The sequence below is a fragment of the Talpa occidentalis genome, unplaced genomic scaffold (genome assembly GCF_014898055.3).
Source record: "Talpa occidentalis isolate TD23 unplaced genomic scaffold, MPIMG_talOcc4v2.1 talOcc4.14, whole genome shotgun sequence".
In the NCBI taxonomy this organism is placed as follows: Eukaryota; Metazoa; Chordata; class Mammalia; order Eulipotyphla; family Talpidae; genus Talpa; species Talpa occidentalis.
In genome coordinates, this window is record NW_023601433.1 from 77,725,445 (window position 1) to 77,744,445 (window position 19,001).

Here is a 19,001-nt window from a genome sequence, read left to right on the forward strand (position 1 = left end):
AGATCTTACGTGGACCAGGGCTGTGTGTGCACGAGGCCTCAAAGTCTGTACACACACGGGCCAAGAGGAACTGGGAAAGCAAATCCCCCCCCTCCCTCTCCAGCTGGCCTTCGAGAGGGCTGCTCCCGTTCTGGAAGTTGCCAAGAGAGAAGAGGGCCCTCGGGCGGGGAGAGACACCTCCGCTGGGGTTGGGGGAAAGTCTCCAAAGGGTGGCTGGAGAGCCATTCAGTATGCCAGTGACAGTGATCAGTAAAATAGTCATAAGCTTTTATCACCTGCCAGTAAAGTCACACGGAGTGTTTTACCAAAATCCAGTTAAGGAAATTTAAAAACACAATGAAATTTGAAACATTATAAACTTACAGCAAAGTTGCAAATATAGTACCGAGGACTTTTTCTGAAGCATCGGGGAACAAGCGGCCTGCCTCATGCCTGTTACGCTTTGAATATAGGCCAGGGAATTCTCCCACGGGCCAGACCTTTGACCCTTGACCTCTGACCCCAATGCATTACTGCCATCTAATTCTCTGATCCCATTCAGGGTGCCCTGTTTGATTCAACAATGTCCTTTGTCGTAGCAGGATCCCCGCCCAGGGCCCCCTGTTGTGTGTGATTGTTCTCTGTCTCCAGTCTCCTTCATCTGGGACATTCCTGAGTCTTTCTTTGACTCTCTGGACTGGACACTTGAAAGGGACAGGCTAGGCATTTTGTAAAATGTCTCTTAGTTTGAGTTGGTCTGATGTTCCCTTGAGAATACCTTGGGGTCATGCATCTTCGGCAGGAATGGCGGGTGCGATGCTGGGGCCCTCTCTCTGCGTCCTTTCAGGTGGTGGTGACTGGTTTGTCCCATTTCTGGCGATGTTCACTTTGGTCGCCAGCGAGGATTTTGCCCGTTTGCTTGAATGGACTGGACTCTTTCCCCCATTATCATTAAGAAATAGTCCTTGGAGGGATACTTAGAAACTAAGGGATAGTCCTTGGAGGGATACTTAGAAACTAACTAACCCCCCAAAACAACTTTTTGAATTACTTACACCTGTGGACTCATGTTTGCCTGTTATTCAGTGGCTCATACTTTGCCGGTAGTATGTTTGAATTTGGAGTTTGTGTTGTCCCCCATTTGGCCAGTGGGATCCCATACGTCTGGCTTCCGTGCCCCTTGGCATGTCTGCATCACCCTGAAAGCACAGCCTTGCTTTCTAGAACCAGATGTTCCAGCCTCATCGTGCACTTTCCATGTCCGTCTCTGGAATCAATCATTTCTCCGAGGAGCCCTGGCTCCTTTAGTGGAGAATGGGACTTAGAAACTGAGGTAGTTGTGCTGCTGTGTGCTGCTGTCACTATTGTGTTGCTCCCCACGGGCCCTCTCGGGGGGGGGGGGCCCAACTGGGGCGCATGTGGATGTGTGTGCATACGCACACGCACACACACGCATCTGTATTCATTTCTCAATTTAAATATGTTGAAAACCAAGAGCTCAGATTCATACCTTCAATTCTCGTCCAAACGCTCAGGGTTCATTCTCCTTTTCTCTCCCAACTGGTAACTCCTTCTCTGACAGTGAGGAGCTTGGCTCCCAGTTGCCCACCTAATTTTACTTCTTTGATTGGTCCCCTGTCTGTAATTAACCCCCAATCCCTGAAGCCACCTCTCCCCCACATGGATGCCCTATTCACACAGACGCCCCAGTTTGGAGAACCACACCCCTGCCCCAGCGACAATGCCGGCATTGCTCTGCCCACCCTGTGTTTTAGTCTGAATTGTTGGGAGAAGTAGATTTTCTTGGCTTGTTTTCCTGAGTCAGTTCTGCAGAGATGCAAGCCTCAGTCAGACGCCTGGATTCCTCTCCTGGCTTCTCCATTTCATGGCGTGTGACCTTGGGCAAGAGATGTAACCTCTCTGAGCCTCAGTTTCCCCATATATGAAATACAGGTGGATGCTGAGAATTAGGTTAATTCATATGTATCTTAGCACGGTGTCAACAAAGATGTTTGTTATTAGCATTGTGGACACTGTGTTCCCACTGGGAGGGACTCTGACTTGGAGAAGCTGCTATGACCAGCTCTCTCCATGCCCAGGGTGACATGGAGAGCATGGTCGTGTTGTTTGAAGCACTTGGTTGCCAGGAGGACCCAGCTGCCATGTGACTGACACCAGACCTAGAGCATTTATGTGGGGAGTCTTACCTGTCCGCTGCATTATGTGTGTGGGGAGCACCCCTTCCCAGCTGCTCAGAGATTACCCAAGTAGGTTAGTCATGAAATGCGCAGAGGTGGAGAGCAAGGCCGCCGGCCGGCTCAGTTTACTCATGAGTGTTTCCTGAAAATTCTGCTACGTGTCACAAAAAGGAGGAGATTTCAAAAATTTTGTGATCTGGCCCTTGAGTCCCATTGTGAAGTGAAAATTTACTGGTGTGGTGATGATTTTGCCACAAGTTTGTAGGTAAATAATTCCAGGAATGTGATCGGAGAAGTGGGGGGCTTCCGTTCCTATGACATCCTTGAAGCCTCAGTTTCCACACCTACAAAACGAGAGGAGATGGGAAAAACATTGGCAGGGAAGCGCTGTGGCTTGCAGCTGGGGAGCTGAGGAAAGGACTCCTGGAGAAGGCCTGGACCCTGTAATGCAGGCATGAAGTGGGGATACAGAGAGGGAGAGGCTGTGGCTTGAGAGCAGAGTAGAAGCATTGATGAGGACAGTGACAGAGGTGGGGACAGTGTGGCGAGGACATGTGGTGTGGAGAAGGGAGAAGTAGTGTGAGCTGTAACAAGAAAGGCTTTTATTATAAAGCATTGTTCTGGTGGTATTATATGCTCCTTGAGGCCAGGCGTGTCCTGAAATTAGCATAGCGACATAGAATGGCTAACAGTGGCCAGCAGGAAAGCTGGTGTAACAAGCTTGGACTCTATAGTGAGTGTCACATCACTGAAAGTCCTGGGCTGGGGAGGGGTGTGGTGAGCATGGGGGGCACCACCTGTGCAGAGTAGGCATAAGACCAGAGGCCCAGCCCTGACTCTCCTTAGGCTGAAAGCTCCTCCCTGTGTTGTCCTTGGCCCTAGCTCTTAGCCATGTGTGGATAATTCAGATGTAATTTATTTTTTTTAAAGATTTATTTATTAATTTTATATAAGAACCGGGGTACAGGCCAGAGATGTGGGGGGTGAGAGGATTCACCAGAGACAGAGTGGGGAACAGAACAGGCAGACTGACGAAATACACTGGTGAGGTGAGCAGCGGGCAAGGCAGGAGAGGTCTGCTCGCCATGTGGGACCCTCTCTGGTCGGCCGGGATGGAACTGGCACTGCAGAGGCTGCGGACAGCTTACAGTGCAGCACTCAACTGCCTGCGCCACCTGGGGAGGCCCCAGATATAATTTAAATGAGAAATTTATCAGTCACGCTTAGCCCCATCTGAAGCGTCCAGTAGGCATGGTTTGTTGGCTACCGTTGGACTGTGTAGGTGGAGAACCTGTCCGTTCTCTTGGACAGTACTGCCCTGCCGGGCGCTGGGTATCCAGCATGGCATGCAGGGGTGGGGAGGCTCAGAACTGGAGCGCACACTGCAGAACCGGGAAGGAAGGGGCCCCTGGAAAGGTTAGGACTTGGCAGGTAAAAAATATGGGATGGGACTATAAACCAAAGAAAGAACTAAGGACCTGGGGTGATTGAGACAATTTGTTCTTGGAATTTTTGAGTTGTTTCAAGAACATTTCCTTCATGTGCCTGTTATTTCTGGCTGGGTGGGTTGTCTTTGCTGCCACTGCATTTCCCGCACAATGCAGCCTTTATGCCTCTGCCCTTACTCAGGGGGCTTAGATCCTGGTAGACCAGATGTACAGAGGAAGGAGCACTAGCTCAACTTTCACAGAACCGGCCTGAGGGCTCTTGAAGGCCATCAAGGAACTATCCTAAGGGCTGTTCAGGCGATTCAAGGCGTGTCATTTCTGTCTTATTTATGTGAGGGCAATATCCTGCTTTTGCGAGTTTACTGGTATATTCAGCTGCTTTGTCTTACCCATTGGTATGGAGGAGAGCTGTGTAACTGGCTTTAGAGAATGTTTCTTACTGTCTGAAATCCTTTTGGACATTCCTTCTCTCTGAGAGAAGCCTACGCTTTCTAGCCAAACAATACATTGCCCGAGCAGCAAAGACATTTGTAGTGAGCTCCACCAACATTTCTTGCCTATCACCCTCTCCCCAAGTTTAGTGCTCTGCAGATTTGGAAATTGCCCCATTCACAGTGTCAAGGAACAGTCTGGAGCTTTAGCTGATAGGTGTGCCAGATGAGTTCCTTGTTTTCTTATGTTCTGAAGAATGCTATTTGGAGCAAGACCCTGCCCAATTACACCATGAAGCACAAAATTTAAAAAAAAAAAAAAAAAAAAAAAAAAAGGCAAGACTTTGGTGTAACTCAGGGGCCCTGTGACTTCTGGCCCAGTAAGTTCAAAATGATGGATCAACCTTTGGGAGAAAAATTGGAAGAATTTTCTGTCTGCACCTTCAGTCTTCTTTGCTTACTTCGGATACTAAATCTTCAGTCTCCTTTACGTCTCTGTAAACCTCACTTTACCAGGCGTGGGATTCTGAGTCCATCTGACATCGCCAGTGGTGGTTGGGAAGTAGATCTGTGTCCGTCCGGCTTCACCTGCTAATGCTATTGCCACGGGTCAGACCATCCCACCTTCTGATGGGAGCATTCTGCAGACTGAGTGCAAAGTTGAAGCCTCTCAATCCAGTTCTGCCCCTTCTTGGTCCTATAACCACAGACAGTCCACTTATTTTCTCTGTCTTCTTTCATCAGAATGAAATTGTTAAGAAGTAAGTGGAAAAAATGTAGGGGCCAGCGCTCAATAAAGCACCATTCAAACGAAAGGTGTCATTTAATTATTTAAAAGACCCCACACTGAGCGCCTGCTGTGTACTGGGCATTCAGGTGCTGAAAGCTTGTGCTGACACTTGATGGCTCAGCCAGGAAGGAGCCCAAGGCTCCTCCTTAGCTTTGCACGTTCTGAGACCTGAATCTCTCTTCACTCAGGGGTGATCACTTTCTGAGAACCAGTTTCTGCTAATCAGACTTGTGGGGAACTGATTTATAAACGAGAATGTTGTGAATTCACAGTGGAGCCCTTTAAAACAGAAGCTAAATCCTGTTCTCTGTAGGGTGCATGTCACGCAATCTCCCTGCCCCCTTGTCCCCTCTTTATTTGATGATCCTTTGAGGTTTCTTCCTGCGAATCTCTCTGGGCTAGGTGTCCCTCCTATGTGTGTGCATGTGTGGAGGGGTGCATCTGCAGCTCCCTAGTCACCCCTCTGCTGGGAACCCCATTGCACTATGTTGCAGTTAACTGTCCTGTGTCTGTCCAACCACTAGACTGTAATGTCACTCCAGGGCCCGCAGGAACCCTGTCTGTCTCATTTGAAGTCTGCAGTCTTAGCACTGACTGTGCACAGTAGGGTCCCAGCAAATATCCATTCATCTAAATGGGATTAACGAAACCTCTTGGGACAGCTCTTTGGCCCCCACATTTTCAGTGGTAACAACTTTACATTCACTCTCCCTTTTCTAGAATTAACAAGTCCATTGGGCGAACTACTGCCCCCTCAGTAATCACCCTGCAGAGCCGAGTGCAATCCAGGGTTAATTCTAACCATGTAAAAGTAGGTCTATTTGAAAAATTAAAAATAAATGTAGGTCTATTCATTTCAACCAGTCCAGTCGACTTGGGACCCTTTTCAGATTCTATACTTTAGCTCAGAGTGTCTGAATTTTTGCGTGATGCTGCATGGCAATCCTAAACCAGACACTTACCTGACTTCCTGTTTCCTCCTCTATAAAGTGAGCGTCATAGTGACTGCTCAGTTCTAGCTTGAAGGGTTTTGTGAAGATAAATGAGTTGGCAGGAGCTGGAATGCCTTGTCAACAGCAGAGTATCAGAGGTCTGCCCTGTCCTCGTCATTATTGTCATGCTGTGTCATTGTAACCCAGGGCTGCCTAACAGGCAGGAACACCTGTGACTCTGCAGGTGTTTGGCAGAAGATGTGCACCTGCAGTTTTCCGCTAACCTGTCTTGCCGCTTCTGAGGAGAGTATTACATTGTTTTCTGACCTAGCGTGCTCTCCCTTCATTGCCCCTCATTGTGTTACTCTCCTGTGGGGGGCCTCACATTTTTATTGGTGTTATCTTTTACCGGCAGAAAACATTTTCTGATACAAGTGTTGTGGAGGGTGAGGAGAAAAGCACCTCATGCTCAGTTGGTGGGGCTGTGGACTGGCCCACTCCCTATGGAAAATAGTATGGAGTTTCTCAAAATATTAAAAATAGATCTACCACATGGTCCAGCAGTTCTACTCCTCAGTGTCTGTCCCAAGAATGCAGGAAGATAACTGGAAAATAAATGCACTCCTGTGTTCATTACAATGCTAATATTTACAGTGGACACTCTGGAAGAAACCTAAGTGCCCAGCAACGGACAAGTGGATAAAAAGATGTGGTATATGTACAAAATGGAATATTACTCACTTATTAAAAAAAATAGATGAAATCTTGGTATTTGTGACAACGTGGGTGGAACTGGAAGGGATTATGCTAAGCAAAGTAAGCCGGAAGAATGACAAATACCGCATGATTTCACTCGTGTGGTATATGAAGAAACAAAACAAAGGAAAAGGCAAAGCTAAACCAAAACAAATCCTAGAAATCTGACTGAAGAATTGAGGCTATCAGAAGGGGAGGTTGAAAGGCGGGAGCAAAGCGGGCAGGGGGCCCAGTGGGCTATTCTGGAGGATCTCTGGTGTTTTGATGGTGGGCATGGAGTGGTGACATACATCTGAAGAGGTGAGAACCCCTAAGTCATATACGGTGTTACAAACCAACGTTACCGCAATTGAAAAATGATACGATTAAAATACTTTCATTGTGTGCCTACTGCATGTAAGGCATTTTTTTGAGATGGGTTTTCTTTGTGTCTTTTATTATGGTTAAATCCAGGAAACCCCTGAACTTAACCTTGGCTCTGCATCAGAAACACCTCTGGAACATTCCAAAAAGCAGATTCCCCAGGACCCATATTGACCTTCTGAATTAGAATCAACTGAGGTTAGACCCGGGCATGGATATGTCCTAGAAGGTTCATCGTTTCTTTAGATGGCCAGCCAAAATTGGAAATCAGGGACATTAACATCATATTTTCTACCGCTGTATTTCCAGTCTTCAAGGAGTTATGTTTCTAAGTGGCATGACCCTCACCTAAACCACCCAAACCATGTCCATCTGTGAGCAGAGTCTCTATGGTGTCTGCCTGCTGAAGCTTGGGTGGCATGGCTTGGCATTATTCTCCATGGTCTGCGAGTACTTGATTATTTTGGATGAGCAGAGCCCTGCAAATGAATAGCAGAACTTTCATATAGTAGAACATAAGTTAGATCCCAAAAGTGTGATCCCCACACCAGTGCATATATTTTCTGGAAGTTCACACTGCACTAGAATCCCTAAGGCAGTGTGTTGAAAACGTGGCTGCCCAGGCTGTCCCTGGAGATGATTTCAGAAACTCGGCTGGTTTCCTTCTTGAGTCACACGGAGGGAATAATGACTACCCTGCAGTGCTGTGGGAATTAGACGCCCTGGCATAGCTAAGTGGCTGGTACAGTCTCTGCCACGTGGCAGGTGCTCAGCAGATGAGAGACCGTTGATGAGAAGCAGCTTCTCCACCAGCCTGGCTGGCCGCCCCGGCACCGCTGGATTCCCGTGAAGTCCTGACCGTGTGTCCTGTGTCCTAACGGTGAGGCTGACAGTGGAGGGGGATGGCGGAAGAACTCCGCTTCTCTCCCTGAGGTTCTGTTTCCCAGAATTGAACCTTTTCTCTCTTCCCTACACACGATGTTGGGCAGCAAGACTGACGCCTCATCCCAGCCCTGACTTCCCGGCCATGTGTGCTTTCCTGGAACCAAGCCGCATGCTGCAGGTGGCCCTCGGTGCAGGCATGGGTGGAGGTGATGCGGGACCCCAGCTCTGACTTTCACTCTGGACCAGCAGAAACTACGGGCATTGCTGGAGTTAGGAAGGTGGGTGTGGGGTAGAGATTTGGGGCTAGTCCCATCTTGTTGAGGTGTGTGCTCCCGGGCAAGCTGGGGTTTCCTCAACTGCAAAATAAGAACAGTGGCAGTATGTGTCTCACTTAATCCTTTTGTGAGGATGCAGCGATCCTCTGGGAACTGGGGAAACCTTCCAGGCGACGCCTCCCTCACCAAATGTTCCAGAACCCACTGCTTAGGTGCTGTCTCTCTTCTCTGTTCCTGTTGTAGGATACTCTCCCATCCTGCCCTGCCTTATGGTTGTTCCTAGCTTTAGTTTATTTCATCTTTTTTTTTTTTAAAGATTTATTTATTTATGCATACGAGAACTGGGGTACAGGCCAGAGGTGAGGGGGTGAGAGGGTTCAATAGAGACAGAGTGGGGAGCAGAACAGGCAGATCCACTGAAATACACTGCTGAGGGGAGCAGCAGGCGAGGCAGGAGAGGTCTGCTGTGCCATGTGGGTCAGCTCCCTGGCCAGGGATCAAACTCGTGTTGCAGTGGCTGGCCATAGCTTGATAGTGCTGCCTTTAACCCCTGTGCCACCGAGGAGGCCTAGTTTATTTCATCTTTTGAGAGGAATGAAAACATAGCTCTCAGCTGCTCCTGCCAGGTGGATGTTGAGGTTGCTTTGCCTCCCCTGCCCCTGTCAAGGTAGCTTCTCAAAGGGGTCCCCCCCTCCCCCGGCCCCATGGGCACATGCTGGTCCCTCTACCTGGAGTCCCCCCTCCAGAATTGCCTTCTCAGATAGCGATTAGCAGGACTAAAGAATTTTTAGAATGTAAAAAGGCTTTGAAAATGCTGAGTAACTGTGACAGCTGCCCACGGTCACCATGGGGTGAATGGATGGCTAGCTGAAAGAAATAGAAATCCTTCAATATGTCGATTCCACCAATAAGGGGGTCCTGGTCGCTTGGCATTCGTGCCTCGGCGGCCAGCTGTTTTCCCTTTCCACTTCGAACACACACCCTGTTGCTTGTTCCTGGGGCCTGCACAAAACAGCCGTAGGAGTAAAGTGATTAGAGGAACTTCAGCTGTTTTGCTCCCTCTGAATGGCCGTCTTTCATCAGGAGATGCAGGGACAAGGGCCTTTTTAAACCCAAATATCAGGGGAAGACAAGAATTCCGCCAGAGCCCTTTGCGCTCAGGGTGGGATCATCGCCCAGGAGGCTCCTTGCCTGGAGACTCCGGCCTCTCCCCGGACCCAGCTGCTCCTCGCCGGCATGCAGGCCTGAGCTGGGGACGCTCCAGATGTGAGCCCTGCCGTCATGAGCCTTTGTTATTTCACTGACTTCTGCATCTCCCTGCAGCCAGCTCACTACTTCTGCTGTTCAGAGGTTTCCAGCCCAAATTAGTACGTATCACCACCTCTGATTTCTGTTTTCCAGCCATGTGTCGGTTTCGGGATGACACTGGTGTTTATTCTCTGAGGGCTGGGGTTTTTCGAGGAGCATCGATTGAGGTTTTGGTCTGTCTGCAGTGCCTGTAGAAACTTTAATCTTGTGTCATCTTTTCAAATGACAGGAACCAGTGTCTGAGAACATTTGTTCTGTGGAGAGAGAAGCCTTGAGGGTGGGGGGAGGGAGGGCAGTAGTGGAACTTGTTTTTAACCTTCCCCCTCACCTCCCACCACCCAAGATTTTTCTTAAAGCCGCCGAGGAAAACATTTCAGTTTTCTTGGTCTGAGTCCGACCTCCTGTGACTTGAGTCGCTCTCTGAGGACTCCATCCTGGGTGCTGAGAAGGGCGATTTGTGGATTTGCGCTACTAGGTTCTCAGGGCCAGGAAATGTGCCATCACCAACACGGATTGCATAAAGGACTTCCCCACCACGGCACTGTGAGAGGCTGGTGAGTGGGGGCTGCACTGCTCCCTGTTAGGTGCAGAGCCCCCCAGCCCTAGCAGCAGGACTGCGCTCTCACCAGTGGGCCTGGGCCTGCAGCAAGCTCAGCACAGAAGACAGGAAATGGGGTCATGAGGAATATCTGTGGCTCGTTTTCATAAATCCTCTCGGCCCCAAGTCATCCTGTGTGGTTATCCTCCTGCTTACGCACCCCTGGCTGCCCGCGGCACACAGTCCTGTGCTGCTGGTTGCTGGTCGCCCTGGAACAGAGGTGAAGTGTCCCGACCCCTGTGGGTGCAACCCCTGACTCCGTGTGTAGCTGGGAGCTCTGATTCTTCATCAGCCTCAGAAACACAGAGGAACAACCAGCCTTGTGAGCGAACAGGGATAAAACCGGCCTGTTCTTTTGCATTGTTCCTTTTTCAAAAAAATTTTTCCAAAGGAAATGTAAGGGAAACCAAGGGGAATTTTTGCCCCTGATTTCCAAGGCAAAGGTCATCATTCATGGCTGGTTGTTTCCAGAGCATTAGGGTTTCTGGTCAGTATGGACTCTTTCTTGTTCTTTTTTGCTTTTTTGTTAATAACTCATGAACAAAAGAGGTTGCTGTTGCCTTGCAAAGATTGCCCCAGCAGTTTGGATGATCTGATTGCTCATATACACTTCATGGGTATTGGAGTCCCTTGTAGCTCTTTCAGGTTTTGATGAGAATAAGTAGGAAGTGACCTGTGTCTATCTAAAACCAAATAGTTCTGAAAACAAACTTAGTCATCAGCTTTTAAGGAAGGTAAGGGTGATGAGTTTTAGGGGTAGAAAAATGGTGGGTGACTCTGCATAAGATGACCTGAACTTTAGTTGCTCAAATGGGTGCTAAAGAGCTTTTTGTCACTGGCGGGTGAGAGAGATTGCAGAACAGAGATGATTCTCATTTCCTCCATTATTTATAATCCTGGCTCCTTAGCACTTGAAACTTGCAGAGCAAATATATGACTAATAGTGGAGAGGGTGAGCTGGCTGTCCACTGGCAAAAATAGGACCAGGAGGATGTAAAGTATCGGTATTATGAAACATACAAAACCGGTTGTCAGTGATTCAAAGTCCAGAATTGGAGAGGCAGAACCCAGGCTGCTTATTTGGTATCTGAGCAGTCACTATTTTTTTTTTTTTAAAGCTCTATCTATCTGTGCATAGAAGAACTGGGGTACAGGCCAGAGGCGTGGATGGTGAGGGGATTCACCATAGGCAGAGTGGGGAGGAGAATAAGCAGATTGAGTGAAATACACTGCTGAGGGGAGCAGCGGGCGAGTCAGGAGAGGTCTGCTGTGCCATGTGGGTCAGCTCCCTGGCCTGCCGGGGCATTGAAAACTCATGCTGTGATGACTGCGGACTGCTTCATAGGTTGTGTCTTAACCCCTTGCGCCACCAGGGAGGCCCAGCAGTCACTCTTTTTAGCGTGAGAATTCACCCAGAAAAATGAACAGATTTCAAAGTGGACTTAATAATATAGAAAAAAGATCATCGTTTTGCTGATTCCTGGAACTGTTGACTTAGATGCCAGGTCATTGGTGCATTTCTTAGCTCCTAGAATTAGGTACTAGACTCAGCTGAATGTTTTTCTCCAGGATGAGAATGTCTGACTACTTGTATTAGGTATCTGGGGCAAAGGTGATCTTGTTTTTTTCACATTCCTGAAGACATCCTTGTATTTCAGGAGTTGATTTGCTTTCCATTAAAACAGGAGAAAAGTGTTGCTTTTTCTTAGAGATTTTTCTCTTTAAGTTTATCGTGTGTTAATTGGGTGCTTAAGAGAAGATAAGTGGTTTTTGCAGTTCCATGTAAATTGAACTGTCATCTTCTTTCACCAAATTAATGAAAATAAAATTTTCCCATCATAACATGTATGTTTTATATTAGTTTGAAAAACAAACAAAAAATGATCACTTAAAAATTAATATTTGCTCTATTGAGACATTTGAGAGATAGTAAGAAATACAAAGAAAATGATCACATGTGATACTCCACCCCCCCAGAAAAACCCTGCCATCATGTTGGTATTTTATGGGTAATCTTCAGCATTGATAGTACTTTTGAATGATTGGTAGCAATTAATATCTGAGGATTTCATTTTCATTAGTCTTACTTTCTGTATAAGCTAAAGATCTTTTTGATAGCCAAATCATTAATTGTAACTAAAAGAATCTTTAGGTTGAATGTGAATGTCATTGTTAGTTAAAATAACAACCAAAAAGGAAAAAAAAAATCCACAAAGATTCATTCTGCTGAGAAATTTGTTGGCTCAACTGGACGGTTTCTGCAGAAGTAGTGGACACAGCGACCTTGACGATGTCAAGTCACAGGTCAACAGCCACCTGCTCTTCTTAAGATGCAAGAATTAGTGAAAGGATCCTTTCATCCTCTCCTGGTATTATTACCTTGAGGGAAGGAAGCAGTGACGTAGGCAAAGGAGGGAGTTAGAAACAAAGGTCAAAGGTCACACTATGAAGCATGCACACAGTGACTCACGGCTCCCTATCAGACCTGTCCTCTATTTTTAGAAATTATTGTACTACAGTGACGTCCCTTTAATGTACCCTATAGGAAGGGACTCCTGGCCCCGGCAGAGGCGCATAGAACCCAGGGTGTTTGAGCAGAAGCGTTATTTCATCACTCAGACTCCAGCAGTAAGCGTGTGGCCAAGCTTGGGGAGAACGCTGAGAAATGACAGTGTAGGAGCAATCTTGTCCCATTTGATTCTCACGTGCCATTCCTTGGCTTCCCAGCGTTTCCTGGTGACTGCCCACTGTCCTCTGATTTCCAGCCTAACTACTCTGGTTTTATTCTTTCCAGCTTAAGTGAGAGCTTTTTCATGGTGAAAGGAGCAGCCCTCTTCTTACAACAGGGAAACAGCCCTCAAGGCCAGCGGAGTCTTCAGCACCCCCACAAGCATGCAGGTAAACCCACGTTTCTCACACCAGAACTTGCTTTCTGTGTGACCGAGGCACCTTCTGCTACTGCGGGGAGCGTCATGCTGCTTTTCAAGGCCAGAGAAACGGGGTGGGGATGGGTTTGTAAGGACTGGTGCTGATCAAGCTCTTATCTGAAGCAGACATGGGCGGGCCTCACACTTCCCGGGTGGCAGTGGGGACTCTGTTCCTTCTGACCACACATGTCTACACAAGAAATGAGGGACACTCTGTTTGGATGGAAAGATTTCCTGCTCACAGTTGGTCAGTTAACTGCGGATTTTAAGTTGCTGTCTTTTTAACTAGGCACCAGAATGTGTCATAGCCAGATGTTGTCCCCTTGAAAATTACCCTGTGGGGGGCTGTCTGCCTGGCTGGGGGCCCTGGAGACCCTGTTACTTCTCTGCTCATCGGGGCGTTTCTTCAGAAGCCTTTGGGGTGCACTGTGGGGGCAGGAGGCTTTATTCTTTAATGGTGGCTTTGGTTTGGGGAAGTAGCAGGGGTGGTGAAGTAGGGCTCAAACCTACTGACTTAGGTCCAAAAGCAAACAACTAAGAAATGCCTGTAATGAGGCTAGTTTTCTTAGGTGACTTGACTTTGAAACCAATGGCAGTTTGAAAAGAGGAATTAAAAAAATCATTTGTGTAAAGTGGATCTTTGGGACACTTCTCGAGGCGACCTGGGGAGGCCCCTCCCCGTAGAGCCACAGGTGACAGCAGGTTGCAGCGGAGCCCAGTTTCTTGTCACTTTTGGTCCTTTTGTTGGTTTCCCCTCAAGTCATCAGCCTCATGTTAAACCTGAGTGCCTCGGTTAGAATTCTGTGTCTTAGCCATTGACAGCAAACACCAAGACTCAGTATCTTTTCTCATATTCTGATATTTATAATCAAATTTAGGTCTGCTTTAAGCTAAGGAAATAATTGTCCTGCCCCAGGAGGCTGAGGGGTTTATGGAAAGACAGATTGCTTTGCAGTCACAGGGACCTGGCTTCTGGTCCCAGGACTGCAGCTCCCCAAGGGTCATGGGCAGCTTGCTGAGCCTCCCATTCCTATCCACTGTGCACCAGATTCCCACCCTTGGAGGATATGGGGTTTAAATTTATGCCAGTCATATGCTTGCCTCCTCATCAGTGCTGGATGTGTGGTAGCGGCCGTTATTAGGACAATGACGTTTAGTACAATAAAACTATAAACACTCTCTTCTTTGCTCATGGTACTGCCCCCTTAGGCATTGAATTATTGTTCACGTCTTAACCATAATACATACAACAAACGAATGCTCAAGCTTTGTTCACTAAGTATAAAACATCTCCTTCCTCTAATTCAAAGAACATTTTCATCCTGTGAGAAATCTTGGGGAAGTAAGTGCAAAACCATTCTGTAGAAACCCAGAGTCAGACTGGCCCGTGCTTCTCCGGCAGGAGCAGGAGGAGAGCCTGGCTTGCTTCTGCTTCTGCATCTGGAATGGTCTGGGAGCTCCCAGAGGCGGAAGGTGGCCAGCTGTGCAAGGATGCTATGTAAACCACCCTGGGGCAGGCTCAGATTTGACTTTAGAATAAAGTCACCTAGAGTTTTCACCTAGAGTTTCCATCACGTGCACAGTTCCTGCAGCCACCAGACAGAGCTGAGACGAGGGTGACTCTGTCCATGCAGGAGTACCTGTTCCAGCCAGCCTTGTCACTCAGTCTTTCTAGGGCTTGTACTTTAGGCTTGTGCACTCTGATTTTTTCTGCAAATGCTTAGTGAACACTTCAACATATAGTGACATTGTGTGGATGGCAGACAGGGCTTGGGATTTCTGTCTGTCAGCAATTCCACACTCCACAGACAAGCCCACTGAAAGGAGTGTGTGTGGAGAAGGTCCCTTTCATTCAGGCACTCAATAGACAAAGGGGATTGTTTTTGCCTCTCTGACTCAGAACAAGGGTGGTGGGGCCCGGGCAGACACAGAACCGCTGTGGTGTCATCGGTGACCTGACATGGGGAGTCGCAAAGCAGAGGAAAGGGAACCATTGCCTCCAGTTATTCTAGCACTAGCGTGGGGAGCTTTACCCTGTGGCCTCCTGGGAGAGGACAGCTGAGAGGGGCGAGGTGCTGACAAGCAGGGCCTTCAAATCAGCTGCTCGTGGGTTTCTGTCTGTTTTAAAAGGTGGGAGACCTTTTAAAGTTTCCCTCATTGATTCAACAGGTGACTTGCCCCAACACCTTCAAGTAATGATCAACCTCCTGCGTTGTGAAGATAGAATCAAGCTGGTAAGAAGAGATGAGAGTGGCAAGTTTTAATTTTTAATTGTGAAATTTGGTAGGGAGTTATGCATGAGCAATGGGTGGGGAGTTGGGGCAGGGGCAGCTCTTGCATCTTAGCATATTCTTCCAAATTGTCCTCCCTCTGAACCCAGAAGATCCAGAGAAAAGATCATGTCTCACTGTTGGTCTGTCCTGAGTTGGAATCTTCATTCTGTGGATTTTTATTTGCTTACCCATTTAGCAAACTTTGGGGGCCCCTCCAAGCCAGGCACTGGCCCTCATGCTGGGGATATAAACAAGCCTTGGCGCCTGCTTGTAAGAATCTCATCTTAATCCCTAAACTCACCAGGGGCAGGGAGGGTAGAAAGCAGAAGTTCCTCTTGACTTGGTAAAGGAAGGGCCCCCACCCTGAAGGGCAGCCAGTGAGAGCACTGTTGCCTGTCTAGGCCGTGCGCTTGGAGAGTGCCTGGGCGGAGCGGGTCCGGTACATGGTGGTGGTGGACAGCAGCGGACGCCAGGATACAGAAGAGAGCATCCTGCTGGGAGTCGACTTTTCCAGTAAGGAAAGGTAAGTCTGATGAGATCTGGTTCCCTTCTGCCATCAGGGCAAGAATTGCTGTTAGAAAGGGGTTTTCATGCTCCTTCCATCCAGGGGAGGACAGTGGGATGTGTGATGGTGGGTGGTAGGTGGTGATCAGGCAGTGGGGACTGCCAATCACGCCATTTCAGCTCCCAGGTGCTGGGACTGTGGTAGATTCAGTCTCTGCTCTCATCCCAGGCTCTTCTGAGAGGCCAGAGATGTTACATTGAGAGGTTTAACACTGGTGCTGTCAGGGTTAAAATAGAAGAGGGCTCTATAACCAGGAGGACTTCCTGGAGGAGGTGACGGCTGTGGTGAAACCCCAGGATGAGTAGGAGCCAACCAAGTGAAATAGAGAGGACTCCCTAGAGACAGATGGGCCTGTGTGGAGTGTGTGATTGATGGCACCCTCTCAAGAGCCTCATCCCACATTAATATTCTGTGGATTCCCCAGGACTTGTTGAGGAGATATTAAGAGAGGTTTAGAATTTCCCACTAACTGGAGGCCAAGTTCTTTATATCTTAGCCCTTATTGTGTGTGTGAATTGAGGGCGAACAGCTTTTTAACATCTAGGGTGAATTAGTGCATGTGAGATTGTTGCAAAACCAGGGTTTGTTAAAACTGGATTAAAGGAGACTCCCTTAATTCATCATTCATTAAGCAAACAATTTATTTGCATTCTCCCATGTATGAGGCAATAGGCTGGGCCCAGGTTAACAAAGAAGCAGCAGTACACACCAGTCTCGACCTCAAGGAGCCTCTGAACTTAGCGAGGAAGAAAGCCACAGCTGGGCACCTGGGTGATCAGCTCCATGAGGAGTAGACGAACAGAGGCTTGGGGAACACAGGAGAGGAGTGGCCTAGCACAGCTTCAGGAGCCTGCGATGACTAAGCTGTCTTCAATGACCAGTGGGCAGTTGGGCAAATTCAGGGGTGGGGCCAGAGCAGGGCGGTGCATTTGAAGGGCCTTTCAGGCAGAACTGACAGCAAGGAAGTCACTGAGTCAGTGGCTGGGTGGCATGGTGACCGTTTTGCCTTGCTCAGGGAGAGCACCGCTGTGAGTCACTCGCCAGCCACTAGGACTCATTTGCTTGTCACAAGTAAATGGACAGAAAGGGAGGACTTTCACTGGCGACTTTCTTGCCCGTGCGTGTGGCAGCAGGAAAGCTGACTGCAGCACACTCCAGGAGGCCAGTCGGAGCTGGCGTCTAGGCCTGGGGCTGCTCTGGAAATCTGGTCTGTCTGAGCAGGTGGGCTCTGCCAAGCCCCGTGGAGATGGAGGGCTGGGGGCTTCCCATGGAGGTTCTAGCAGGCAGATGCTGTCAGACAGGGCAGCACCCCGTCTTCTTGTCCTTGTTAGCTTGGCCGGGATGCAAAGAAGCATTTAGTGTTCAACAGAGTCGCAGTTTAGGTTTGTTCTTCTAGTGATTTTCCAGCCTGTCTGGATTCTTTCTGTGCCAAGGGCTTCCCTCCCCACGGAGGATCCCGTCCCATACCTGATCCTAAACTCAAGCCTCCTCCCTCCACGGCAGCCCACCCAGCCTCAACTGCTGGTGGCTCCTGGCTGGCTGTCCCTTCTCTGGCTGTTCCTGTTGCTTTAGTTGGAGAGTGCAGTGCACTTAACAGAGTGCTCCCAAAATGTCTCATTGAACCCGTAAGTTGCCCTGTGAGGCAACTTAAGGAGGTGCCCTAACTCCTTTCAGAGATGAGAGCCTCAGGAGGCTGGTGTGCTTGGTCCCACTGTCAGCAGCTGTAACTGTGGCCCTACAGCCTGGACCCTGCTCATTCTTTCCCTCTCCCCTCTATACCCCTTGTCCAGCAACTCATTTCGAGACCTGCCATGTGTGCGCTTGTTGGCACTATCCCTGTGCTGGGGCCCTGGCAGGGTGGGGGCCCACACCAGGGAGAGAACCCAGCCTCTGCCTCCCCTTGGCGCGGGGCTCCATTTCTCCCTGGGGCCCCTGCCCCTGGGTCCTCTTGGCCTCCACCATTCACTTGGCTCTCAAGCCAGCATCCCTGCTGCTCTCCAACCCTGAGCCACAGCCTGTGTGCAGCCAGTAGCCCAGGCTGGAGCTGGCGTGCCGGGGTAGGGCAGGTGGGTGGAGGGTGGCAGAGAGTGGGCAGGGGACCAGAAACAAGGTGGACCTCCCTGCGGGGGTCTGAGACAGCTCTCCTCTTCACATGGAGGGGGTGCTGGGGCAGGCCTTTCTGCAGCTCCCACGCTGCTGTGCTCTACTCACCCTGGCTTGCAAACAACTCCTGGCTTCTCCTGCAGCCTTTGGTCTGCTGAGACCAAGATAGGCTTGTTTTTCTAAATTCCTGCCTGAGATTTTGTTTCCTTACTCCAAAAGAGAGAACTCGAAAGAGATAGCGAGAGGGGATCGTTGCCCCCCACAGACTTCAGTGGCCCCCCGGGGAGACCACAGCGTGTCTGGAGAGGGCTGGGCAGGTGACTGGCCACGGCTCTCAGTCCCTTTCAGAGTTCTGCATCCTCACTTCCTGGGGATCGCGGCTCAGCTACCCCCCACACCCCGTCTGGGGTTCTTGTTTAGGCCCAGGGCCACCGAGCCTAGGAGCACACATGCTCGCTCGCTGGTGTTTCACACTCAGCACCCCATGCAGCCTGGGTCCCGCAGGCTCCAGTCCCAGTGCAGGCCTCTCTTCTCCATCTTTCAGGGCTCCGGATGGAATGTTCTTGTCCTGCCATCACCCTCACCTTCTTTACCCTTCAGGTCATTCTTCCTCTAAGAACCACCACCACCACCCCCCCCCCCCATTTCCCTTACTGCGTGCTCTCTGCTTCCCCTGCGTGAGAACTCACCAGCCTGCCTTTGATGCAGACACTGTAGGACTGCTCGAAACTCACAGAGTCACACATCAGGGGGCGTTCTGGAATTTTCAGAGTTGTCACAGGCACATCATGGTCCCCAGTCCCTGCTCCTGACTCGGGCAGAGACCGAGGGTGCCAGTCCTCTGTGGATGTGGATGTCTGCCCGGCGGGTAGCCCTCGCCTGGCTCTGCCTGTCTGCGCTTAGGGGAGGCTGGTTAGATGCTACCCGTTTCCTGTGGACAGTGTCAAGCTGGCCCCCTCAGCCTCTGCCTGCCAGGAGGACGCCCTCTGCCCTGGCCTGGGCCTCTGTCCCCATCTCTGCCCTTTGGAGCTCTGCGCTATTTCCTCCCATATTACCAGTCCTGGGCAGGAGTCATCAGTGCTGAGGAGGGCACGTCTCCCCGGCCTGCCCACTTGTTCTGGGCGCCCCGGGACCTGGACTGTCCGCATGTCGGTTTGGGGCTCTGAGGGG

At 49.5% G+C, this 19,001-nt stretch overlaps 1 protein-coding gene across 4 annotated transcripts in view; it reads left to right on the top strand.

Moving 5' to 3' along the window:
* SSH1 (slingshot protein phosphatase 1) overlaps positions 1-19,001 on the top strand; it is a 56,781-nt gene that overhangs the window by 13,653 nt on the left and 24,127 nt on the right. The window contains exons 1-4 of one of the 4 annotated variants that reach the window (XM_037511010.2): positions 6,042-8,060; positions 12,758-12,861; positions 15,060-15,124; positions 15,565-15,686. In XM_037511010.2, coding sequence (XP_037366907.1) covers positions 12,777-12,861; positions 15,060-15,124; positions 15,565-15,686 — 272 coding nt within the window. In that variant the 5' untranslated portion in view covers positions 6,042-8,060; positions 12,758-12,776. Of the gene's footprint in view, positions 1-6,041; positions 8,061-8,393; positions 9,425-12,757; positions 12,862-15,059; positions 15,144-15,564; positions 15,687-19,001 lie in introns of those variants that run through there. The other 3 variants (XM_037511008.2, XM_037511007.2, XM_037511012.2) reach the window with 3 other exon arrangements.